A 26,764-nucleotide genomic window follows, 5' to 3' on the forward strand; every position below is an offset into this window, starting at 1 on the left:
CACGGACAAGGGAGCCTGGTGGGCTGCAGTTAATGGGGTCACAAAGAGTCGGACATGACTAAGCATACACACACAAACAAGGATCTTAGTCCATTTTCAAAGGTGGAGAACATATTGAACACAATAAATCAATTCACAGTGGGGCACTGCTAGAAGCTTATTTGTATGACGGAAGCTTAGGCATTTTTCTGTCCATAACTCAAACCTTTGTTAGACATTTTCTAAAGCCTTCATAGAAGGTAACACTTGAGAGAATCCACCCTTTAGAAAGAAGGAAATTGATTTTCGTATGAGAAAAAATATAACGGTAAAAGGGGAAGCAACCGTCAAACATGTATGAATGAAGATGAAAAAAAAACTACTTCTTACAAGCCGAGAAATCTATCAGGACCCAGACATCTGTCACCTCCCAAACAGACTTTAATTTTAGAGTTTGCTTCCTCTACATTTTTTTCCCCTTCTCTTCCCATAGTTAGATGGATTTAACATATGCTTGGGATTTCACAAACTTGGTTTTGGTAGGTGTGATGTCTAAGAATATCTAAAGCTGTTTTTGAGGCCTTATGGGATGACGCTTGTCTTGTTCTTTGAGATTCAGTCTTTGGATTTTTCTTATTCTTCGTGGGTACTCTTGTGATGTCAAGTGATTCCCAAATCCCCATCTGCAGATGTGAACTGAACCAAGCACGGGGTCTAATTTCCAACAACCTTTCTCTCCAATGCAGCTCATTTCGAATGCACCCACACAGCCCCTGGTAATCTTGTTTAAAAAAAAAAATACAGTTTGTGATTCAACCCCTGGTGGTTCAGACAGTAAAGAATCTGCCTGCAATGCAGGAGACTCGGGTTCAATTCCTGGGTCAGGAAGATCCCCTGGAGAAGGAAATGGCTACCCACTCCAGTATTCTTGTCTGGGAAATCCCATGGGCAGAGAAGCATGATGGGCTACAGTCAAATAGAGTCACACACAACTAAGCGATTAACACTTTCACTTTTCTGACTCAGTAAGGGTGAAGGAGGGCCTGAGACACTACCTTTTCTTAACTTCCAGGAACACCACTACCTGTCTCCTTGACCTTCGGATGGCAGTAATAGATGCAACAGACCAGAGCTAGATATACTTTAGGAGAGTGAATAGAACTGGCCGGAGGGATGGACAGGCACCGGCGTGGTCCCAGATGATCCCTACATTTCTGCTTGAAACAACAGAGCGGTGGTGATACTGAGGCCTGCACCAGTGGAGGAGGTGCTGAGTGCTGGCCCAGAGCTTCAAGGGGCTTCCACAGGGGCTGGGCATGACTGTTCAGAGTTCACAGCTGCCCCAGGAATCAGAGGGAGGCTGCCTCCACCTGAGTCCTGCTTATCCTGCACTCCTAGGCTCAACAGACCCTAATTCCCCACTTACTGAGCGAGTGGAACCTCAGATAAGTCAGTTTGTGTCCCTGAATCTCAGTTTGCATGCATGCTAAGTTGTCTCAGTCGTATCCGACTCTGTGCAACCCCATGGACTGTAGCCCACCAGTCTCTGTCCATGGAATTTCCCAGGCGAGAATACTGGAGTGGGTTGCCATTTCCTCCTCCAGGAGATCTTCCTGACCCTGGGATCAAACCCGAGTCTCCTGCTTCTCCTGCATTGTACACGGATTCTTTACTGCCGAGCCACTGGGGAAGACCGGACCTCAGTTTACTCATCTGTAAAATGGAGATGAGCCATTTATCCATAACTACTGAGCCACCCAGGTACCATGCTAGCTAGGCACAGGTACATGGTGGTGAGCAAAACAGACAGGGGAGAGTACCTGCTTTGCCACGGGAGGGTACCTTTCAGTTTTTGAAATCATCTCTGATAGTCTTTCCATAGCTGCTTTATTTTCCATCTTTTATTTAGCCTGTGTGTGTCTGCTTTCCCTAAATGGGGCATCAAGTCTTTTAAGACAGGGGTCAAGATGTTTTGTATCCCTCATAGTAGCTAGCCATACTCATTAAAAAGGGGTTGAATGGATGCATGAATGCATACTGCTTGTTGCTTTTGAATCTGAAAGAAAACCTGAAGAAATTCTAAACTCACTGCTGCTGCTGCTGCTAAGTCGCTTCAGTCATGTCCAACTCTGTGCAACCCCATGGACTGCAGCCTACCAGGCTCCTCCATCCATGGGATTTGCCAGGCAAGAGTACTGGAGTGGGTTGCCATTGCCTTCTCTAAACTCACTAGCCAGGATAATTAAGACTGGTCTCACATGGTAGCTGGTAGAGAGCTTCAGCATCCTGGCAATGCCAAGAATGCTTTCCTTCATCCTGAGGAAGGAAAAAACTGAGAATGACAATCACAGCAAGGCCCAAACCATACTGCACAGACAGGTATATTCCATATGCACCTAAAGAGCATTTACAGAAATTGATTGGTGATTCAGTAATTCCAGACAAGTCAGCCAGTCAGAGAGAATTGAATATCTTTAGTCCTAAACTCCGGAGAAGGCAATGGCACCCCACTCCAGTACTCTTGCCTGGAAAATCCCATGGATGGAGGAGCCTGGTAGGCTGCAGTCCATGGGGTCGCTAAGAGTCCGACACGACTGAGCGACTTCACTTTCTCTTTTCACTCTCATGCACTGGAGAAGGAGGTGGCAACTCACTCCAGCGTTCTTGCCTGGAGAATCCCAGGGATGGAGGAGGCTGGTGGGCTGCCGTCTATGGGGTTGCGCAGAGTTGGACACGACTGAAGCGACTTAGCAGCAGCAGCAACAGTCCTAAACTCAAAACAGGACAGATCCAGAACTGAAAAGGAAAGAAAAAAACAAAAAGGCAAGTGACATAAAGAATTCACAGAAAGGGATACACAAAGCATTTGAAAAGATGCTTGAGAGAAGCAGATTAAGTTACATTGAACCATCAGTGTTCATCTATCAGAGGGATGAGGGCTAGTGTTTGACCACAAGGTAAAGATATGAGGGGAAAGAGGCTGGTCAGGCTATAACCAGTGGCAGCCACACTGGGGGACATTTCAGCATTCTACATCCAAGAAACAAATGCAAACTCTTGGAACCAGCACTTTGTTGTTGCTGTTGTTCCATCGCTCAGTCGTTTCCAACTCTTTGCAAACCCATGGACTGCAGCACACCAGGCTTCCCTGTCCATCACCAACTCCCGGAGCTTACTCAAACCCGTTCCATGGAGCTGGTGATGCCATCCAACCATCTCATCCTCTGTCGTCCCCTTCTCCTCCTGCCCTCAGTCTTTCCCAGCATCAGGGTCTTTCCCAATGAGTTGGCTCTTCGCATCATATGGCCAAAGTTCTGGAGCTTCAGCTTCAGCATCAGTCCTTCTGATGAATAGTCAGGACTGATTTCCTTTAAGATCGATTGGTTTGATCTCCTCCCAGTCCAAGGGACTCTCAAGAGTCTTTTCCAACACCATATCCAAGTAACAAATGTAAACTCTTGGAACCAGCACTTACAGTGGGACATATGTTCAAAGTTGCTCTCAGTCCTTGGGGATAATGAGAAACACTGTTCACAGGAGATAGGTGTGAAGAGATTCCCCACCGTATGCTCTTTTGACTGATGCTATAGCTGAAGTTCCAATACTTTGGCCGCCTGATGCAAAGAGCCAAGTCATTGGAAAAGCTCCTGATGCTGGGAAAGATTGAGGGCAGGAGGCGAAGGAGGTGACAGAGGATGAGATGGTTAGATGGCATCACCGACTCAGTGGACATGAGTTTGAGCAAACTCTGGGAGACAGTGAAGGGCAGGGAAGCCTGGCATGCTGCAGTCCATGGGTTCACAAAGAGTCAGACACGACAGCAACTGAACAACAAAAAATGCTCTTTTGAATATTTTACACTTTGTTCTAAGTGAATTTATTATGGATTCAAAAACAAACACAATTTTTTAAGCCTAAGGGAGGGAAATTTTGTAAAAACAGACATATTGGTTAATGGGTCCAGAATTTCAGTGGTGATACAGTTCTGGAAATATCGTGGTTAATGTTGCACAATAATGTGAATTCCTCATACCATACACTTTAAAGTGGTATAAATGTTCAATTTTGTGTTATTCATATTTCACAATTGAAAACATTCTTTTAAACAAACTAAAGACACACACACAAGAACTCATGAATCATGAGATCACATTCAAATACCACTACTTGGGAATCCCCTGGTGACCAGACGGTTGATGGCATCATCAACTCAATGGACCAATGGACATGAATTTGAGCAAACTCCGGGAGACCATGAAGGACGGGGAAGCCTGGTGTGCTGCAGTCCACGGGGTCACAAAGAGTCAGACACAACTGAGTGATTGAATGACAACCAGTGGCTAGGATTCTGAGCTTTCACTGCCAAGGGCCCAGGCTGGATCTCTGGTTGGGGAACTAGATCCCAGAAGCCACAGAGCCAAAAAAAAAAAGAAAATACCAGCACTTGGAAGATATATTCTGCCAAGCTGTTAAAACTCAGAGGCCTACACTACATACATTCTCTAGGGTAGTCCTGAATTAATAAATAAAGGAACATTTATTAATTGTAAAACGAAATTGCATGTAACCCTGTGAATTTATATGAAAACATTTACAATGTAGGAAAAAAAATCCTTCACCTTTGGACGTGAACTTGATTTTTCCCTTGAAAAATGTGGTCTCAACAGTGATTACATTCAGAATGAAATGGCTCATTCCAAACCACAGTTATACTCTAAATTATACTAGGAAGTCCTAACAAAACTAGCCTAGATTATCCAAATAGTGACTTTATATTTCACCAAGAACAGAATGGTTAAAAATGTGCTGAACAGGTGCATGGATAGAGGATAAAGACACTGATAAAATATGTACTATGTTTTGCTGCAAAATGTGTCCAGAAGAGTCCTAGAACTGCCATTGGTACAGATCATGACAAACAGAATTATTCTCCTTTGTTCAAAGATGAATAGAGAAGAGTTGAAAGAGAAGAAGGGAAATAGCTATTTGCCTTGCATGTTCATTTCTAGAAAGAGAAGCAAAGAAACTGACCCTAACTGAACCCACAAGAAAATGAAAGGACAATTTTCCTATTTCTCTACACACACACACACTCTTCCCCTCTTTCTCTGTACATACGCACACAAACACACAGAGAGGCTCCCCCATGGTCAAGAATAAGCTTAAGGGACCCCCAACATTGAATTCTAACTCCCCTATAATTTACTCGTCTATGTAACCATTCAGTTAATACGCTTATTGTCTACTCCAATCAAATTACTACCTGTATATAGATCTGTCTCCTTGACTACATTGAACATGTCAAAACAGGAACTTTTATTCATCTATTCCCCAGTGTCTAGCCTCTAGCAGGGATTTAATTTTTGCTGAATGGAAGAGAGTTTGTACCCAAAACACTCTACAGTCTTATCAGGTAGAGACAAGTCTGAGTAACACATGAATTTTTTTGTCCATAAAAATGTTTATAAGATTCTTTCTTATAAACTCTTGTTTGAGTAGCTGTGTTTTATATCAGGATGCTATTTGGAGATTTAAATCATCTAACCTGAAATGACAAGACTATCAGCTCACTAACTGTGGCTATTGATAAAATAGCAAATCACTCTTCTTGGCTCAAATTCAGTGTTTGGAAGTTCACTTAGTTCCTAGGGGGAAAAAACAGCACCCGCAATAAAACCATTTACTCCAGGGACCATACCCCCCTTTTTTCTCAACTGCTTCTTGTATGGACCTCCCTGGTAGCTCAGCTGGTGAAGAATCAGTCAAAGCAAATGGGTGGATACAAAAGCATGCACATGACCCAATAACTAGGTGCTTTCTTCAAAGCTTTTCATTTACAAGATGATCAAGCTTGGCAGGCTACAGCCCAGGCCACTGGGTTGAAAATAGTTGGACACAACTGAATAACTAACACAACAGCAAGCTAAATAAACCCTTAGCGCTCCATTCACAATTAACTGGTTATGGGGATTCCTGCTTTGCCCTTTAATCTACGCATTCTCTTAGGGACTTTTCTTATGTGTAGGAACTATAGAACTAGAAAGTTCTTTCATGACAAGTCAAAGATATTGCTGTTGCCGTCTAATGTACAGAAATTCCTTGGTGGCTTAAACAGTAAAGAATCCACCTGTGATGCAGGAGACCTGGGTTTGATCCCTGGGTCCGGAAAATCCTTTGGAGAAGGAAATGACAACCCACTCCAGTATTCATGCCTGGAAAATTCTATGGACAGAGGAGCCTGGTGGGCTACAATCCAAGGGGTTGCAAACAGTCAGACACGAGCGAGCAACTAATATCTAATGTACAACTCAGGATCTCTGGCAGGCTGAAGGGGAACGAGAGTTTCCAGGCCAGCAGTGTATACTTTTCTGAAACCCCAGAGGGTACACAACAAAGTTGTTGCTGTTCAGTCACTACACACCAAAGTACCATGCTATGAAAACCCAGCAGAGGTTCCCCCTCTCGTGAAAATTCGCTTGATAGATACCCTCAGTTCCTCTTCACAACTCCCATACCATTTGAAACTCACTGTCTAATTCCCATTTTTCCTGCTTGTCTTATTGTCCTGCATCTTCAGTAGTGCTTATCCCAAGTACAGCTAACTGCTTTCCTTTTTTTTTTTTTTTTTTTTTTGCTGTACCATGCGGCTTGTGGGATTTTTTTTTTTTTTGACTGCACCCCACAGCCTGTGGGACCCTAGTTCCCTGACCAGGGGTCGAACTCAAGCCCCTTGCATTGGAAGGTGAAGTCTTAACCACTGGACTCCCAGGGAAGTCCCTTGTGGGATTTTAGTTCCTCAACCAGGATCAGGACCAGGGATCGAACCTGGGCCCTTAGCATTGAGAGCACTGGCCCACCAGGGAATCCCCAGTTAACTACCTTCTGACCTGTACCAGGCCTAGCTCCCGTGTTAGAGCACCACCACGGTGACGAAGGCCACCACATCTGTTCTGCTCGCTGCTCAGGCCCAGTGACCTAATGCAGACAGACGCAGCACTTGGCATTTCGCAGGGGCTCTATATTTCTTGAACGGATACATGACCAGACCACCTGCATCCAAATACAGGCAACTCGGCTGAGACCAAGAGGAGGGCAACAGTATTTTACAAAAGTGTAAGTAAGTAAATAATACAGATCATTCCTTGGATTTATAATACAGAAGGAACACCTGTTTTGTTATTTATAAAAAAGGATTTCTTTCTGTGTAGCCATGTCAGAAGCAGCAGATGCCCTGTTGGTATGAGACCTAAAGCTACTCATAAGGGGAGAGCTGACGTCCTATGCCACGTTGATTTACTCCTCCTGCAAGCCTCCTTTATCATATCTTTACTTCAGAGCCCCACTCAATACTATTTACATTCAGTTCTATATGTTTTCTGTATATATTACACAGACATATTTTTTATTTGCTACTTACTCATAAGTTCTTTCGAATAAAATCGCCTTTGTGTCTCCCAGAGCTACTCAAGAAGTAGGTACTGAGTAAGTGCTTGAGGAACTGATTCATTCATTCTGTATTCCAAGTTCCCTTCTAGGTAAGAGTTGCTAAATGTCAGCATCTGGCCAGTATAGAGGTTCAGGGACATATAAATCCAGTTTTTCTGGACTTTTTTTTGGGGGGGGAGTATAGTTGCTTTGCAATGTTGTTTCTGGACATTTTTGATGAAGTAAATGACAAATACTGTAATATAAGAAAATGGTTTTATTCCTAATTTTTAGTTCCCATACAGTTTACAAATACACTTTTACTCTGATAATGCAGCTCTGCGACTAGCAAAGCAGTTAAAACTAATACCCATAAATACAGGTGGGGAGACAATTAACAACCACTAACGTTCCTCTACATAAACTATTCTTTTAATGTCATTTTTTAAAAACAATTGCAAGTAGACTACATAATATACGTGGGCAAAAAGGCAATTAACTGAATCTCTTGAAACACTAAATGTATAATAAACAGTGCATATTATCAACATTTACATGATTCACATCAAAATGATGACATCCTAAAACGTATTCCTTTTAAAGGATAGATTTATCAATAAAATATTACATATCTTTTAATACTCTGGTACAATACTTCATATACTGCAGGAAAATTAACTGTAGGTCTAGTCATCAACTTAATAAAGGATCCTTTTCCATTAGCTTTTATTAATAAAAGAATCACAATTAGGTCATAAATAAACAGGCAAATTATTAATTACATGATTTGAGGTTTAGGATGAAAACTTGTAAAAATTAGTTTGATATACAGTAAAGTTATACAACACACTAAAACCAACTGTTTAATATTTTTGCCTTGTGTGAACTGCCCGTAATGAAAAAGGAACAAACTTTTTAAGGATGGAAGATACAATAAACTATATTTTGGAACTTACTTTTCAAGAGGAAGAGGAAAAAAGATTTTAAAGAAATAAAGGGCTAATACAGATCCTAATAAAGGCATATTGAAATCAGGGAGGCCATGTGCTTGCCATATAAAACTTTATTCCCCCAACAACATACAGAAAACAAGAACTGCACTGGGTCTGTACTTATGTCTACAGCCTAAGTTTCCCTTGTGGATTAATAAGCTACAACAAAGCACTTCACAACTGCATACCTTTGTCCACATTCCGCTGCACTAGAAAGAACCCAGGACATTGTATTAGTTCTTAAAAACCCCAGTAAACCCTTAATAACCCCTTAATAACACCTAAAAATAATCTTGATGACTTTCTTGGGTGTTTCAAAGCAACTGGGCTTTGTAAAGGATGCACAAACACCAAGAAAATCACACATGTACTTGCTCATCCCTGTTCAGCCACATTTAAAAAGTCACTGAGTCACTGATTTCAAAGGGAGAGATGACCAGAATTTTCAGGAGGGCCACACACTGAATACAAGGTGTCTTTTTGCTTTTTTTTTTTCCTTTTTAAAAAAGTTTTATTAAGACTCTGAAATTTGGCTTCTTTTTAAAAAAACCCCAATACCACGTGCCAGGTAATTTCTTCACCCCAAATATAAAATCCTATGCTTATAATTTTAAAATACTTAGCCAGCTACGGGATATTGTGCAAATTTAATGTCTACCAGCAACCCGGAAGCAGACTGTAGACGTGTAGCTATCACACCTATTTCCCAGGTAACCTGATTCAACTATTACTGACTGCTCTGGCCCCAGGCCCTCTGACTTCCTCAGAAACCACCTCTTTGGAACTTCCATTTCCACTGTATTTCTACCTGCACCTTGAGCCCCCGCCCCCCGCCCCCACCCATCTTCACAGTCCCTCCACCTGAATCCATCCCATGTAACGTTACCCAAGAACCTACAATCACCTTTACCAAACACATGGCAAACCTTAGCACCCTAGGGACTATTACAACCTTGTCTTGGCATCAGTTTATAGCACATGATAGTTTGCTGACTTTATGGAGGGAAATCTAAATGAAATCAATGTCCCTTTACAAAGCTGGCCAAGATCAGGTGGTTTCCAAGTGCAAAACCAACTGATCTTAAGCTACAGGCAGAAACGTTACTGCAGCAGATATACTGTACAATCAAACCCTTGTTTGCTGGTGAAAGACCTTGCCCCCAAAGTCCACAGTCAAAAATTTACCGCAAAAATGAGACCCGTTCAATGTGACAATGTAAGAAAAAATAACAGGACGCAAGATCCTTGTTGCAAATACTTAACTGGAATCTCTTTCCTTACAGGTTTGACAAGAAGACAGCAGTCATTTACATTCCTCTTACAAGGTAATTACCTTCAGATCAGACCTGCGTTCTGAAGCACTGAAGGCACTGCTTCAATGCTGAAGTTCAATGGCTAGGCGGGATGGGAGGTGGGGTAGGGGGGAAATCAATGTACTTTTTTTTTCCAATGTACATTTTTGTCTTCTGAAAATGGCAGCCAGGCTCTTCTCAAACAAATCTCCTCAGGATTTTAAAGGAGGTAAAGCCCTCAGGAAGGAACTACTACCAGGGCTGGATCTAGTCCTTCCTTTTCAGGAGACAAAGCAAAAAGAATTCGATGAAGGAGCCCATGACTTAACAGCAAAGTTGCCACGGCATTTTATTATCTTTACCATGTCCACCAATGACGCTTTAATTGAAATACACTCACCGACTGATGATTCAACACACAGGGCAAAGAGGGATGTCTTTGGAGAAGGCACTTCAGGTAGGACGTTAGCAAATCTTACTGCTCAGTTAAAACAAAAATGAGCTACTGCTAATTCAGTCAGATTAGTGACCTCAGGAGAACTGCTCCTCCTCACTCAGCCAATGGCAAGCATGGGCATGGGATATGACTAAAACCAGGGGCGTGAAGAAAGCACTCCATACACCTCTCTCTTGTAGGGGCTAGGGCAGCGAGCTGGTTCTGCTTTCAAACGCTCTGCCCTCACAAACACATCCATCCTAAGAGGTCAGGTGCCCAAAGTGATGGTTCAGAAAATATGCTAAGAGCCAGCAGAAGTGGTTCAAGAAGATTGCTGAAGGCCCTGTTTCTGCCTGACTCCCAACTTACACGAGTTATCATAACCAGCTTCAGCTTTCCAAGGTCACTAGCGGCTCCTACTTTTGCTATTTTTTTTTAGCTGTTTTTCCACGGCACTGGTCCTGACTGTTACGCTGGGGGTCTCCAAGGAACCTTACCTCCAGTTCACGCCCTCATGCAGTCCCCTCTTCCCAAATTGGGCCTGGGCCTGACTTTAACCAACACGGGGCAGTAGAAATGATGTGGTGACAGTTCTGGGTTGAAGTCTTCAGTGCATGCAGCCGCTACTACTTTATATCCTTGGGGCCTCAGAGCTGCCATGAATGTGGTCCAGCTACCCTGCTGGCGAATGAGAGACCTGAGGACCACACGCAGACAGAGAAGCCAAGCCATCCTGCCCACCACATGAGTGACACCAGCAAGACAAGGAGAGGAACCACCCAGCTGAGCCCAGCCCAGTTTGAAGAAGGTGAGGAAAAGCAAGCTGTTGTTTTAAGCCACTCGGTTTTGAGGTGGTTTGTCAGCAACAAATGATAACCAAAAACTGGTTATCTGAAGATGCAATTTTTTTTCCAAACACAATTACTCAAATGAAAAGAAAAGATGGCAAATGTTTTCCCACCACCACGTTTTCAGTCAACAGGCTGAATGGTAACTGGTCAACTGCAAAGAAGAAAGCATGCCTTTTATCCTAAGTTCCCGTGATCTTTCCCCTCCGTGATTTTTTAATGTCAATGTAAAGGTAGACAGTCTGGGGCATTGGCTTAATTGTTCTTGAGCCAAAATAAGAGGCCATCAAAATGAATTATCCACTACTGGATAAGTGATGATAAATAAAACTGTTCTCTCTTCTACAGGATGTTGTCACTTAATTTTTCCAAATCATTTTTCCTCTTACAAGTGCCCTAGCATCCCCCACAAAGAGGGGAGAGGAAACTCAATCTGTTGAGGTTATCAAAAGAAAAAAAATGCCAATAACTAGAATTTGAGTCACCATCATGTGTAAAATATACAACACAATTTAACTGCTTCCTCAATTTAAAATAAAAGTCCATAAAACATAACACTGTCTACATCATAGAGATGATTTCTTCTTATCTGAGGACATGAGTAACTGGAAATCAGGTATCATCGAGTTAAAATACAGTGGTCTTTAAATGGTTTCAAATTTTGCTCATCAAAAGGTAGCCAACCACAGTGCAAGTATTCCAAATTCAAGTTCATTCTTCATGTAACCTTGCTTGCATCTATTCTTGATCTTTTCAGGGAGAGGGTGAAAGTTCACATCTAGCAAAGAAAGAAATTAGAATTTTTAACGAGCATACATTGAAAAGTCTGGCAAGGCAGTAAACCATTTTAAAGCAGAGTTAAAGCTTTTAAATATACTACTCATCAGAAATGAGAACTTCAACATGAAATACTAAAAACTGTGAGCTTCTAAATTCTCTTGGGTTACATCCATCACATACTTGGGTCACTCTCTAAAAAGGTGATTGATAGGGAGGAGATGTACAAGGGAGATAATTCCCAGCATCAGAGCTGGAAGGTGTGGAGTTGAGCCAGTCAGAGAGAGGCCCAGGAGGTCCAGGGCCCTTTGTCACACAGGCAGGCAATCAGAGGCCCACTAAGGTGAAAACTCAGGCATCCTGACTCCAATCATCCAGGACCATGTCCCCATACTTTCTAGATCCCTAGAGATCCTCTCCCAGCACAGCCTGGGTCAACCATTTCTCAGTAAGTGCTAACCCTGGCCTTAACAGAATTAATTTTGCATTTGATTTCAATACTTAAATGAATCCAGCTTGGAAAAAGAAATACAGGCAAAAGAAAAAGAAGGCTGATTTCTAAAAAGAAGGGGGTTTGTTTTGTTATAACAGTCACAGATTATCTGCCAGCTCCAAAACGCCACAAATTCACCAGACCCTGATGCTGGGAAAGACTGAAGGCAGGAGAAGGGGACGATAAGAGGATAAGATGGTTGGATGGCATCACCGACTTGATGGACGTTAGTTTGAGTAAGCTCCAGGAGTTGGTCATGGACAGGGAAGCCTGGCATGCTGCAGTCCATGGGGTCACAAAAAGTTGGACACGACTGAGCGACTGAACTGAATTGATATGAACGATGAACCCAAGACCACTTCCACTGAAATACCTATTTCTGTGCTTGACGTCTTGGCAGGGCTTCTCATCTGAAACTTTTCTGCTGCTGCATCAGGCCCACATTTTCATAGACTCTGGCATTATCTTCTCTCATTCTGAAAAGAAAAGAAAGAAGACGACACTAACAAAAACACAGACAGACTGTTTAACCTTATGTGATAGTTTTAACCCATCTACTTCATTCTCTGGGACTGAGTATGGCACAGATATAGCTGTTGCCCCAAGGAGCTGACATTCTAGGAGGGCATTTGACACAGAAACACATATCAAAATCATTGTGAAGAGCCTTGAGTTCCTGTACTCTCAAGGGTTTGGCACAAGGAGAGTTGTTTCCCAGGAGGGTGGAGTAAGGGAGGCCCGTGTAACGAGGTCCTGGTTAGACCATGAAGGAAGCTGGGGCATGTGCACAGAGAAAAAAATGGTATTCACTGCGAGGAGAGGGATCTGATGGCCAGAGGTCCATGAAGGCAAAATGTAGGAATAGTCAGACAGTGACTCTAGATCCATTCAGTCCCTATCCAGTCAGGTGAAGGTGAACATGAAGCTGATTGGTGGTTTAGGGCCCCTGGTGGGCAGGGAAGCATCAGAGTCCAGACTCTATGGTGACCAGAACAGCCCAGGAGGATGAGGAAACCAGCAGCAGAGGGCTGGCCAGAGAGGAACAAGTTGAAACAAGCAGCAGGGGCTGGGGTCTCCTGGGTCTGCACCCTATGAGAGGGATGATGGGAAAGGCAGAGAACCTGTCAGTCACAGGCGACCACTGGTATCAGGGGAGTCGTCAGAGCTAATTCTGTTGAGCCAACATGTGGGGAAAGCTTTCTGGCAAGAAATCGGAGCCCTGACGCACTGGTTCCACTGCAGATCACAATTCAAAGTATCAACTTTCCCCATCAGCCCACTGGGAAAGAAAAAAGCAGCCAGAAGGAAGAGGGAGCTTGGCGGAAAGCATACTTTTGCTGCATCATTTCATCTCAATGTTAAATAGAAAGCAAATGTAAATACGAACCTCATATATGTTATCCAAAACGTTTATATAGAGTATTAAAGCCAGCAGGGGTTTAAAAATCCACATCAGAAACAAACAGACATAAGACTCGCAGGGGAAAATAAAAAGTAAATGTTATACCAGAGAGTGACTGCAGGATATACAGAAAAATCATAACTTATAATTACTATTCACATCATTGATTTAACAAATATTTTCCTATCACATGTTTTAGTTTAAAAAAGGAGTTGGCAAAGTTTTTCTGTGCAGAACCAGACCGAAAATTATGTAGTCTCTGCGGGCCATATGCGGTCTCTGTCATGTATTATTCTTTGTGTGTGTTTTTTTAAATAACCCTTTAAAAACCATCCACGAGCTATACAAAAACAAGCTGCGGCCCAGATTTGGCCTGGGGGCTATAGTTCGCTAACCGCGGGCTTAAATGGCCACAGTGGATTTCTGCTGACCACGGAAAATGAGAACACAGCTGTGGGGGCCACTGTGTGCTTAGTCACTCAGCAAGTCCAGCTCTTTGTGCCCGGACGGACTATAGCCTGCCAGGCTCCTCTGTCCACAGGATTCTTCAGGCAAGAATACTGGAGGAAGCTGCCATTCCCTTCACTACAGGGTCTTCTCGACATAGGGATCAAACCCGGGTCTCCTGCACTGTAGCAGATTCTTTACCACCTGAGCCACCGGGGACCATTAGACCATTATTTTATGTAGCAAAGAATCTTGACTCATCAAAAGGGATATTACCTACTTCTGCAACAATCCCCCACCCCATTGAAATAAAAATAAAATTCTTCTTGGAGAAACAGCATTTGATATATTTATAATCCCCTAGGTTCCTAGCCAGTGGAGCAAGCAGCCTTCAGTTTAGGTGAATTACAATTTAGCTTAGCTAGCCACGCTCACAAACCAGTTAGGCAACAATAATGTGCACCAAGGAAAGGCATGTGCCGCAAAGATGTGTCATTTTTTAAGCTTTTCTAAAGGATTGTGTTCAGGCAAAAAGAATTTCCTTCATTTCTACTTACTCTGCACAGGATGGTGTTGGGGTACAAGGTGGCAGGGGACTCTGATCTCCACTTGCCTGGTCCGTCAGGGAATACTTAATATTTGTGTATTCGTGTCCTTTCCTCTTGCTTTTCTGAAAAGCAAAAGTTGAATATATGAAGTCCTATGACTTTTTTGAAGGATTGAAGAAGTTAAAAAGGCATTTCACAGGAAAGAAAAAAGGAGAGAGAGAGAGACAGAGCTGGACAGATAGATAAGTTGAACCCTGAATACTGGTATGCTGGCCAAATGCCAGAGAATTCACCTCCTCCATGTAAATCCATCCTATGAGTGAAAGGGACTTTTGAATCATACAATTCAAAAACAGAGAGAATCATGCATTAACAACTTACTGTATTAAATGAAATGTACCTGCTTCTGAGCTAAGAGAGAATTCACACTTTCTCTGCCACATTAGCATCTAATCATTTCGTAGTTCACTTGCAACACATTTAATGATTTTCAAGTAAACAGGTAGGAAAAGAGTTCCAGAAATAAATGCACTCCAAGTAGAAATGGCCCACGGGTACAAAAGATGTCAGCACTCTTATCAGGATCATACATTTTATCACATCGTCCCTATCCCACCCTTACACCAGAAAAAAAACCCTAGCACATTTAATACTTTATTTTCAGCCCAATGATAAACTCTGGAGGAAAAAAAGGCAAAGAAATCAGTAGAATGCAATCTCATCTCAGATACAGAATGAACTGCATTCGGTAGGACTCCTGGTTAGATGATTTATCACTCTTTCCTCCTAAATTCACCCAGAAACAACCAATTCCAAAAATCTAATCCATAAAGTTCTCATCATTATACAATGCTGCTTTCATTTCAGGATTATTCAAGACACAGCAAACATTAGAAAGGGTATGCATATCAAATACTGACATACAGCAGTGACTTTCGTTCACTGCTGGTGGGAGGGTAGACTATGCCATCACTTTGGTGCACAATTCGTCAGAACAGATAGTACTAACACTAGTTAGTATCTGGTAATGATAAAAAGTAGAGCTACCAAGGGAACATTTCATGCAAAGATGGGGTCGATAAAGGACAGAAATGGTATGGACCTTACAGAAGCAGAAGATATTAAGAAGAGGTGGCAAGAATACACAGAAGAACTGTACAAAAAAGAGCTTCACGACCCAGATAACCACGATGGTGTGATCACTTACCTGGAGCCAGACATCCTGGAATGCGAAGTCAAGTGGGCCTTGGAAAGCATCACTACGAACAAAGCTAGTGGAGGTGATGGAATTCCACTTGAGCTATTTCAAATCCTGAAAGATGATGCTGTGAAAGTGCTGCACTCAATATGCCAGCAAATTTAGAAAACTCAGCAGTGGCCACAAGACTGGAAAAGGTCAGTTTTCATTCCAATCCCAAACAAAGGAAATGCCAAAGAATGCTCAAACTACCGCACAATTGCACTCATCTCACACACTAGTAAAGTAATGCACAAAATTCTCCAAGCCAGGCTTCAGCAATACGTGAATCGTGAACTTCCAGATGTTCAAGCTGGATTTAGAAAAGGCAAAGGAACCAGAGATCAAACTGCCAATATCCACTGGATCGTCAAAAAAGCAAGAGAGTTCCAGAAAAACATCTATTTTTGCTTTATTGACTATGACAAAGCCTTTGACTGTGTGGATCACAATAAACTGTGGGAAATTCTGAGAAGGGAATACCAGACCACCTGACCTGCCTCTTGAGAAACCTATATGCAGGTCAGGAAGCAACAGTTAGAACTGGACATGGAACAACAGACTGGTTCCAAATAGGAAAAGAAGTACGTCAAGGCTGTATATTGTCACCCTGCTTATTTAACTTATATGCAGAGTACATCATGAGAAATGCTGGGCTGGAAGAAGCACAAGCTGGAATCAAGATTGCCGGGAGAAATATCAATAACCTCAGATATGCAGATGACACCACCCTTATGGCAGAAAGTGAAAAGGAACTAAAAAGCCTCTTGATGAAAGTGAAAGAGGAGAGTGAAAAAGTTGGCTTAAAGCTCAACATTCAGATAACGAAGATCATGGCATCTGGTCCCATCACTTCATGGCAAATAGATGGGGAAACAGTGGAAACAGTGTCAGACTTTATTTTTGGGGGCTCCAAAATCACCGCAGATGGTGACTGCAGCCATGGAATTAAAAGATGCTTACTCCTTGGAAGGGAAGTTATGACCAACCTAGATAGCATATTCAAAACCAGAGACATTACTTTGCCAACAAAGGTCCGTCTAGTCAAGGCTATGGTTTTTCCTGTGGTCATGTATGGATATGAGAGTTGGACTGTGAAGAAGGCTGAGCGCCGAAGAATTGATGCTTTTGAACTGTGGTGTTGGAGAAGACTCTTGAGAGTCCCTTGGACTGCAAGGAGATCCAACCAGTCCATTCTGAAGGAGGTCAGCCCTGGGATTTCTTTGGAAGGTATGATGCTAAAGCTGAAACTCCAATACTTTGGTCACCTCATGCGAAAAGTTGCCTCATTGGAAAAGACTCTGATGCTGGGAGGGATTGGGGGCAGGAGGAGAAGGGGACGACAGAGGATGAGGTGGCTGGATGGCATCGCTGACTCGATGGACTGAGTCTGAGTGAACTCCGGGAGTTGGTGATGGACAGGGAGGCCTGATGTGCTGCGATTCATGGGGTCGCAAAGAGTCGGACACAACTGAGCGACTGAACTGAACTGAACTGAATGATGAAAAGGGATGTATGTACTACAACTTTAAACATTTTCTTCTTCAGAAGCTCATGCACACAAGCCTAGAAGAGCTGACAAGGATGTCCAGTGACGTGCTATTTCCAACAACATTCACCAAAAAAACAAATGAATGTGATGTATTCATATCACAAAATAAGAGGAAATGTACATATGTATGTGTGCACACCAAAACAGATTTCATACACAATGTTAGATACAAAAATACAAACTGCAAAATAATGAAACAGTGCAATAGTATGCTATCACCTTGCTGAACATTCTAAGGGAATTCCATTACGCTGTTTCTGGGTATTTTTTTAAAATGTCTTTTTAATACTGTAAATGAAAGTTAACAAAAGAAATCGACTTCCAAGTAAACAGCAGAGTGTGAGATTGGTATATACAGACTGGAAAATTTTTTCAGTCTCGCTCATTTGCATTTCCCCTAGATTCCCACCTGTTTTGCATTTCCTCCTTCCAATGCTGCCTTGGTTTCTCTTCTTCCCTTACCCTGCTCTCCACCTCTGACTGTCATTTTCTTTTTTTCCATTTATTCCTCTGTAGCACAGTCTTTTACTCCCAAAGGTCCTTAATGCTTCATATTAATAATTTTGGAAATGCCTGGATTTCAGAATAATTAATTATGCTGAATGAGCTTTGTTCATTTGCTTAATCTAAAAATCAGGTGGGTGTAATATTTTTAAGTCTGCCACTGAAACCTACTAAATTAAAGTACTTCTTACTCTAGTCCCAAGTCAAGTAGCAAGATCCTACATTGAATCAAACAGTACAATGAAGCAAACAACATACCACAAAATCTATTTTATTTCTTTTTATTAGTGGATTTTTTAAAAAATTTATTTTTTTGCCCCCCTCTGTGGCATGCGGGATCTTAGTTCCCTGACCAGGGAATCAAGGCTGTAACCCTCATGTTGGGAGCACGGGGTCTTAACAACTGGGATCACCAGGGAAATCCCCACAAAATCTAATTTTAAAAAACAATGTAAGCCTACATATTTTTCTTTTAAATCCAAGGGTTCATATACCAAATAGCTAATGCGCTGACACATAATGGCACTGAAAAGTATTGGCTGAATGGACGAATACACACACTCGTTTGGTACTCTTGGGATGGGATTACTGGGGACATCCAATTTCTATAGTCTACATTCTGTAATATTTAAGTGATTCTACCTCCTCTACCCCTCATCCCCAATAAAAGGGCAGCAATAAAGGCATTTTGGTTTTAACTAGTTCCTAAATCCAAATTACAACTTCAGATTTAGGGTCAGAGAGACCATATATGGTAAGTAATAGGAAGATGTGAAGTGCCAAATAAGCTGGGAGGGAAAGTCCCTAAATTCTCCAAAACCAGAAGAAAAACCAAAGCTTCTGAATGAAATAGAGAGCTTTTCCCCCAGCTTTTCTAAGCAAGACTACCTTATGGTCTTCAAGATATTCCCAAGTAATTTCCCATTTGTACCAGTGGGACTGCACTCTACTTATTAGAAGTCCTTCTTTTGAGGCAACTTCATGCTTTAAGTAAGTACTCCTGGCCCAAATCAATGTAACTGGAAGGTGAATATGAAATAGCCTACAGTAACCATCTAAAGGCTTCCTGGTGGCTCAGACGGTAAAGAATCTGCTTGCAATGCATAAGATCTGGGTTCGATCCTTAGGTCGGGAAGATCCCCTGGAGAAGAGATGGCTACCCGTTCCAGTATTCTTGCCTGAGAATTCCATGGGCAGAGGAGTCTGGCGAGCTACAGTCCATGGTGTTGCAAAGAGTCAGACATGACTGAGAGATTAACACTTCTACTTCTAAGTTCATAGCACTTACATTAAGACAACGACTTAAAGCGGTAAAGTTCAAAACCAGAACAGAGCTTGTTAATCATTTGACCATGCCTTCCTATATCCACACTGTTTCTGAAGACATTTTTGTACAAGGAAACAACCTAGTGAGTATTTCTGCATGGACTGAGAACCTGCTAAACTAACTAACTTGGGCTAACCACACTTTGATAACGTGGCCGCTGCACTGCTAGGCTAGAAGCCTTTCAATCAGGTTGCAGGTCCCATTTTTGAGAAGCTGAGTTTTCCAGAAGGTGATAAACAGGGTACAGAAGGCAAATACCACTGATGTTTAGACATCACATCTATCCAGTGAGCAGCATGATGATGGGGCTGGGGTTGGGGTTGGGGAGTGAGCTAAGGATAGCTCCCAAAAGAGCAGTCTCCTCAGGCCTCATGAACTCAGCTTTGTGTATTATAAAGAGCTTCCAATGGAAAGGCTCCAGTGCCACACTGTTCATTATGTATGGTTTATTAAAAATGGAAATGTTTCTGTTTCCAACTTGACCACATTGGTGGTTCCAATCCTCATGTGCTATAAAGGGTGAGGCATTCATTTAAGAGATGGAATCAGGATGAGTAAGGCCTGGATCAAAACTGGAACAGGCTGGAAACTTTGAGGCTTGGAGTTCTAAGCCTGCCAGGTGAGCCTGGGAAAATCCCAAACCCATCTGTCAGGCCTGTTGCCCCTCCCTGAGCTACTCCATAGTGAAAAATCAGAGTTGTGTGGTAGGGAATAATTCATTTCCAGAGAGGTCCTTCCTGGTTGGGAACTTGTTTCTCCTTTTCAGATAAAGACAGTTATCTAGCAAAGCCTGTATTCTCGCTCAGAAGGAGAGCATATCCAAGCCAAACTGCCCAGAAAAAAAAAACACCAAAAATCTACATGTCAGCCGTGCAGGCTTGGTACCTGCTCTTCTTCAATCCTGCGCTGTAGTGTTTCAATATAATGCTGGACGGCCATATAGATGAATCGGTACTGTGCTTCTGTCTGGACCATCCCTGACCTCTGTGACCGCACCATCTGAATGGTTTTGGGAACGTCGATGTCACAGTCAACACCTACAAAGCAAAGCACCATGGAGCATCAGGAGAAACTGCAGAGACAAGGGGCAGCGGTTCAAAGCACAACTTTGAGCAGAGATAAAGCAAATTTACACGTTCATGTTTTAACCAAACCTGTTCCAAGGGCTACGGCACTGGCCTTCTGACCAACACCAATGATCCTAGAAGATTATAGGGTCAGGGGTCAGCGGAGAGGAGCCCCGCAGGTTACAACACCGCCCTGTACCATCAGCAAGGAGTGAGCAGATGGACAGAGACCACCACTGCTCCTAGGCTCAAACAGCATCACTCCTGTTCTTGAGCAAACATACTGAAAGTTGAAGTCTCTGGCCTAGATTTTTGTGAAAATACTTTAACATTCAATTTTCTTCCGCAGGCTATTTTCACTAGCACTTTCCTTCCATAGACTGAAAACAGGAATCGTAGCTTCTTGCCCTCCGAATGACCTACCTTTCTCTCTGATGATGTCAATAAGAATATCAATCACAATGAACGTCCCTGTCCGGCCAATTCCAGCACTGTGGGCAGAAGGACGAAGAGCGAGGACAATGGAGTCATTCATGAGGGTTTTATACTCAAAACCAAGCTATTAATATTAACAATGTCTGCTCTCGGGAGTATTTATAAGATTGTCTATTTATATTTGCAAACATATTAGCAAAGAGCCCAGGGCTTTGGACTCAGTCCATCCTGCACTTGGAGCCCAGCTTCTCCAACATAGTGTACCTGAGGCAAATCCCTTAACCTCTCTGACCCTCAGTTTCTTCATCTGTGAAATGGGCTACTATGAGTATCAACTATCAGTAACGGGTGAAAAACAATGAATGCAGATGCTGGTATGGAGCAAGGGCTCAATAAAAGGGAGTTTTTATAGAACTGAATAAATAATGTTTCACAGGCATCTACTTGCCAAACATATGAAAGATTTAGGAAACCCAACTTTCCCCAGTATAATCATGAAGCCTAAACTTGGGAACTGGCACCTACAAACTCTGGTGCGGAGGCCATGGGCCTGGCTTCTAGAAGCCTGAATGGGGAGTGGTCCAAATATTCTGAAACAAACAGGTATGTTGTCAGGGGGAAAAAAATACATCATATTTCCATGGAAAACAACAACAGGATCACAATCAAAGAGATTAATCCTAAAATAACTGCAGAACAGAGAAAACCAATCAAACATTACCAGACTAAGGGTGCCTTAAGAATAAGGACTGTGTTCACCACCTCCTGCCCCACCACCCCAGTACCTGGTGGTCCCACAGGATCTAGAAGAAATGTACTTTGGGGTCAAAGTGTCCCTTAATGCCACAAACAGGCATTAAATTTTTCTCACAGTTCAGGAGCTGTGGCTGGGGCTGGGCAAATACAAATAAGCACCCTGGGCATGAGAGATGATGGGACAGGTGACATCTCAGAGGTGGGGGGGCTGGTCACCTGCAGTGAACCACCACGGGCCCCGCGTCCACAATGCTCTCCTGCTTGTGGTGAACCTCCTCCAGGAAGTCCAGCACGCCCCCCGGGTCACTGGGCACACCGTGGTCCGGCCAGGTCCGAAAGTGGTATTGCCAGACCGTTCTCTCCGTATTCCCCTGGAGTAGAGCCAAGAAAAACCAGAAAAGAATTAAATAAACCAAGGGGTTGAGGCATCGTCCAAGTCCCATCTTTCCCAGATCCTCTATGAGCCAGGAAGGTCAGGCTGGCACCACCTCCTCACGCTCCATTCACAGGTCCCCTCCACAAGTTCCCCAGATCTCTCCTCCTCCTGGGTCTGGCTGAGCAATTCTGGAGGCTGGAACCCCTTGCCTCTGTCCAAAGAAACAAGATGTCTCATATGGCAGTTTGTTCTTGAGGAAACGACAACTGGCATCCGTGTCTGTACCGTTAGCCAGTGGCAGATGAGGTCCCCGTTCCCACTCCTCCAAGCGCAGCTCCACGTGGGAGACCACTGAGCCCTCTGGGACTCGGGGGCTCTCCTCCCACCACCTGAGACAGCGGGAATTCCCTCCAGACATCTGCTCATCTGTCTTTTGTACCTGACCCTCCTCCCCTCCTACAACATGCACTTTTATTATAATTATTTCAACTTTTACTTTGGTGCAGACAGGGTAAGACAGGCTTTGCAATCAGGTGGGTGGATTCAGGCCCCAACCCCAGCATTCACACTCACTGTGGTCCGTGGATATCTCTAAGCCTCAAACCCCTCATGTGCTGATGGGCATAAGACTCTCTACCACAATTATCACTGTGAGGACTAAACAAGACCAGTTAAACACAGAGCCACTGCGAAGCAGAGAGGAAGAGACTCAGCACACGGGCACTCTTCTGAGGACTGACAGTAAAGGTCAACAAGGGTACCGAGACTACAAAAAACCAAAAAAGCATCGTGTTCTGGGTCCACCCAATTAGGTCACTATTTGTCACTGCATCTTCTTCCTACATTATCTGGAGACTACATACGCTAAGTAACATTTTTAAAGGGGATTTTGAAAAAAAAAAAAAGAGAGAGAGAGAGAATAACCAGACCAGTATCCACCACCTGTGACCTTCAGAATATCCAAGGAATCTGAACCACGGTCAAGATCTTCTCGTGAATTATGTGCATTTAGTTTGCTGAGTCATGAAAAAGGATTTTTCTGGAGGTTACCAGTGAGCTAAAACTCAGGGGGTTCCCAGGGTCACAGAAAGGACAGGGAATGAGAGATACCCAGCTGCCCTGAGCATCCTTGTTCTTCCTCCTATATAAATGGCCACTGAGGTCTCTGGTCCCACTCCTGGTTCCCAGGCGATTAGGAGGCTAAAATGAGATCATGTGATAGTACTTTAAAAAAAAATGGAACATGCTATACAAAAAGCAGATAATCCGTGACCAGCAATCTTGGAGAAATGATCGGTCTCGTGTCAGCACCTGCATCCTAAAGTGCAACACACAAACCCAAACACCAACATTTCCCATGCCTGACACTCCCAAATCTCTGCTAACAAGAAGATGGATGGTTTATCAAAAAAAAAAACCTGAACAAAAATCCACCTGCTACTGAGAAACACCTGATAACGAGAAGACGGATAGTTTATCACTACAGCTGAAGAAAAACCTATCTGAAATCTTTGTCCGATGTCCTCTAAATCTCTGTCTCATTTCTGCTTGACAGACCTCGCACAGTCTTGCAATCGACTGAACTTCCACCCTCTTCCTGCCAGCAACAGAACTGCACATCAGAAGTTCTGACATCTCACCCTGGACCACAGCCGCTGAGGCTCCCGGCTCACTCGGGTCCCTAGACCACATCATGGAACTCATCAGAGGACAGTCCCTCCTCCGTCCTCCGCCTGCCTCCTGCCCCCGCCTGCCCAGCTAGGACTCCGTGCACTCTCTCCATCACAGATCTGCATTCCCCCCACCCTCTCTCCACCCACTGCTGAGGAATCTCAGCACCTCAGGTGGGTGTGACAGCAGGTGTCTGCTCAATGGCATAGGGACTTGTACCGTGGCTTCTCGTGGCAACATGACTGCAATTCCTTAAGGACAAAGGCTGTTTCGTTCACCTCTGTGTCCCCAGAGGCCCCTGAATAAGCCCGTCTCACCATGAAATCATGCTGAATCCAAATCACGCTGGATGCAAAGTTAGTCACCCCAGATGTATACGTATGGGTGACTCCCTTTGCTGTCCACCTGAAACTATCGTCTATACTTCAATATACCATAAAAAGTTAAAAAAAAAAAAAAGAAACAAACATAGTCATCCCAGGGACAAACCTGAACTACGTACAATTAGAAGCTGACACATGGAATACGAGCACTAAAATAGGCCTCAGGCCCTTTGCACTTGCTGCTCCTTTTGCTTGGAGCTCTCCTCTCCTGAGCCTCAGATGCTGCTCCACCTTCAGGTCTCAGCTTGCCTGGCACCCCCTCAAAGAGGTCCTCCCTGCTTACTCCATTTCATTCTCTAACATACCACACTGTGGCGTTCACAGCCCCAGCACAACTGGAAAGCTTGGCTGGTTATCTACTCCTTAGCCTCCCACCTCCCTAGGCTCTGTGGGGGAAGGGACTGTGCAGGTCTGGTTTGCCGTACACCAGTCCAGTACCTTGCAGCTTCCCAAGTGGCTCAGACGGTAAAGAATCTGCCTGCAATGCAGGAGACCTGGGTTCAATCCCTGGGTCAGGAAGATCTCCTGGAGAAGGGAATGGCAACCCACCCCAGTATTCTTGCCTGGTGAATTCCAAGGGCAGAGGAGCCTGGCGGGCTACAGTCACAAATAGTCAGACACGACTGAATGACTAACACAACAACAAAACAAGTACCTCGCTGGTACCTGGCACACAGAGGGTGCCCATAAATGGATGTTACTCAGTGAGTGAGCGAATGCCTGAAGGTATGCAGCAGGAGTGACCGCACGACCCTGGATTAGCGCACCCTCCGTGCAGTTACCAGAGTCTCTAAAGTACGACAGTATACTCACTTGTCCAACCTTCGAGAGTTTAAGTTCTCTTAACGTATAGTCGTGAGCGGCACTTTCCTTGACGTTCCTAACGCGCATGACTCCGTATTCTTTTAGTGCATACTCGTCAGGCCAGTATTTGACACATTTACTCTGGAAGGGGTCCAAGAAAAGAGTTAATCTCTGTGAACTGTGAAATGAAAGCCTCAACCAGCAGAAGAGCAACATTCAAGTGTTGACTACTAACATGGAAAAGGGCCTGCCTGGTGTCTAACTGTTGGATTTTCAAAGAAAAGGAAAGAAGAGTTCAAACTAAAGAAGCAGATGCAGGGAGAACCAAGGAGAAGTGGGAAGAGAAAGCCAGTGTAGCAGAGTGGTTCATCTAAGTCATGGGTCTAAGGAGACTCAGTGCTTATTTATTTCTCTCTAAAGAACCAAGGAGGGATTTCTCTGACAATCCCGTGGCTAAGACTCCATGCTCCCAATGCAGGGGGCCTGGGTTCGATCCCTGGTCAGGGAACTGGATCCCACATGCCACAGGTGACCATTTGCATGCCTCAACCAAAGATCCCACATGCCACAACCAAGACCCAGCAGAGCCAAATAAATAAATATATTTTTTAAGAAAGGACTTGAACTTTCTTTCTAAAAAAGAACTAAAGAGCAGAGAGCGGGGGACTACGGGGTGTGCAGGTTGCTGTCTAGCAACAGCTGAGCACTGAATTCCGGAGATCTGCCAGTCACTCTGCAGGGAAGACAGGCAGGGGCTCTGGAGGTGGATGGGCTGCCCAATGAGCCAGACTGTCTGGTTCATTTCCGCGCCCGTGTAGGAGGGCTCCGCGCCTTATCTAACCCAAGTGTGAACAACTCCAGCACAGAAAGGCAGCTGATGGAGTTTTGAACCAGCTGCTTTTTCTATATCCAGATCCACTTGATACCTGCTGCACACGTCACCCTCGCTTAACCGGGCGCCTGGGAACGCCAAGCCTGCAATAGCTGCTGGCTTCGTGTTGGAAAATATGGCACTAGGGGAATCAGTCTTGCTGCCAAAGAGGAAGATACTTTGTTCAATGAGACATGAGTCTGCAGAGATCTGCTGATGGAGAATGTTTTTGTGTCTTGCTTTTTTCCTCAGGAGCAGTCACCCACACCACTCACTTTCCACAGCCCCCAAGACACATCTACCAGCAAGAGAAATCTACCTGGTACATTAGGAAGATACAGCAATTCATTGTTAAAAAACAAGAAATCAGAAAACAGCTGCAGACACCCCGCCAGTCAATGATTAATCGAAAGGAAACAAAATATGGTAGAAGGAAAGATCAACAGAAGAATTAATGGATAGCACTACTTTTTTGCTTGACATGCTTTATGTGGCCTTTTATTTATTATTCTGAATTTGGCTTTCCCTCCAGTATTTTGTAGATCCAAGTACCTTTTTGACAGATGATACAATTTTTATTATCCCCAAATGAACACTTTGACTATTAAATGTATGCAATGCTCTCGCTGGTCAATCAATTCTGAGGACTGCTGGTCACCCAAGAGAACACAAATCACAACTCCTAACACTGTAGCTGACTCTACATGTCTGCGAATGACTGCGCCCTCCTCTCAGTTTCCCAAACTCTGATGTAAACCTTGGCAAACAAATTCAAAAACGTGAGCACTGATACTTTAGCTTTTAAATTAAAAGCCCAGGAATCCAGAGGCTGGTTTTTCTTCTATGCACTGGGGGTGGATACCAAGCAAACACAAGTTATTGGAAAGACCTGTCGGGAGACCGAGAGTACATCACACCCTCTGCTCCAGCTGAAGAGTGAAGAGGGAGAATGGGAACACAGGCGCAGGCCAGGAGGAGGTAAGGAGTGGGGCAGGGTGACTGGTCCCAATGTCTGTCTGTTCTGGGAGCTTCTGGCAGCTCTTCTGAGAGGGACCAATCCTAATCCCTCTGAAGTAACCCAAGAACCCTCTCTTCCCAGCCCCAGGTCAGCCACCTACAACTGCAACCAGAGAATGAGAATG

At 43.7% G+C, this 26,764-nt stretch overlaps 1 protein-coding gene across 4 annotated transcripts in view; it reads right to left on the bottom strand.

Moving 5' to 3' along the window:
* Positions 1-7,661: 7,661 nt before the first annotated feature.
* The window catches only part of PTPN11 (protein tyrosine phosphatase non-receptor type 11), a 70,684-nt gene continuing 51,581 nt past the window's right edge, over positions 7,662-26,764 (bottom strand). For 2 of the 4 annotated variants that reach the window (XM_070769656.1, XM_070769655.1), the window contains exons 10-16: positions 24,760-24,892; positions 21,734-21,899; positions 20,750-20,817; positions 20,145-20,296; positions 14,649-14,761; positions 12,616-12,718; positions 7,662-11,750 (exon numbers count right to left, since the gene is read on the bottom strand). In XM_070769656.1, coding sequence (XP_070625757.1) covers positions 12,649-12,718; positions 14,649-14,761; positions 20,145-20,296; positions 20,750-20,817; positions 21,734-21,899; positions 24,760-24,892 — 702 coding nt within the window. In that variant the 3' untranslated portion in view covers positions 7,662-11,750; positions 12,616-12,648. The remainder of the gene's footprint in view (positions 11,751-12,615; positions 12,719-14,648; positions 14,762-20,144; positions 20,297-20,749; positions 20,818-21,733; positions 21,900-24,759; positions 24,893-26,764) is intronic. The other 2 variants (XM_070769658.1, XM_070769657.1) reach the window with 1 other exon arrangement.

The sequence above is a fragment of the Bos indicus genome, chromosome 17 (assembly GCF_029378745.1).
Source record: "Bos indicus isolate NIAB-ARS_2022 breed Sahiwal x Tharparkar chromosome 17, NIAB-ARS_B.indTharparkar_mat_pri_1.0, whole genome shotgun sequence".
Classification (NCBI taxonomy): domain Eukaryota; kingdom Metazoa; phylum Chordata; class Mammalia; order Artiodactyla; family Bovidae; genus Bos; species Bos indicus.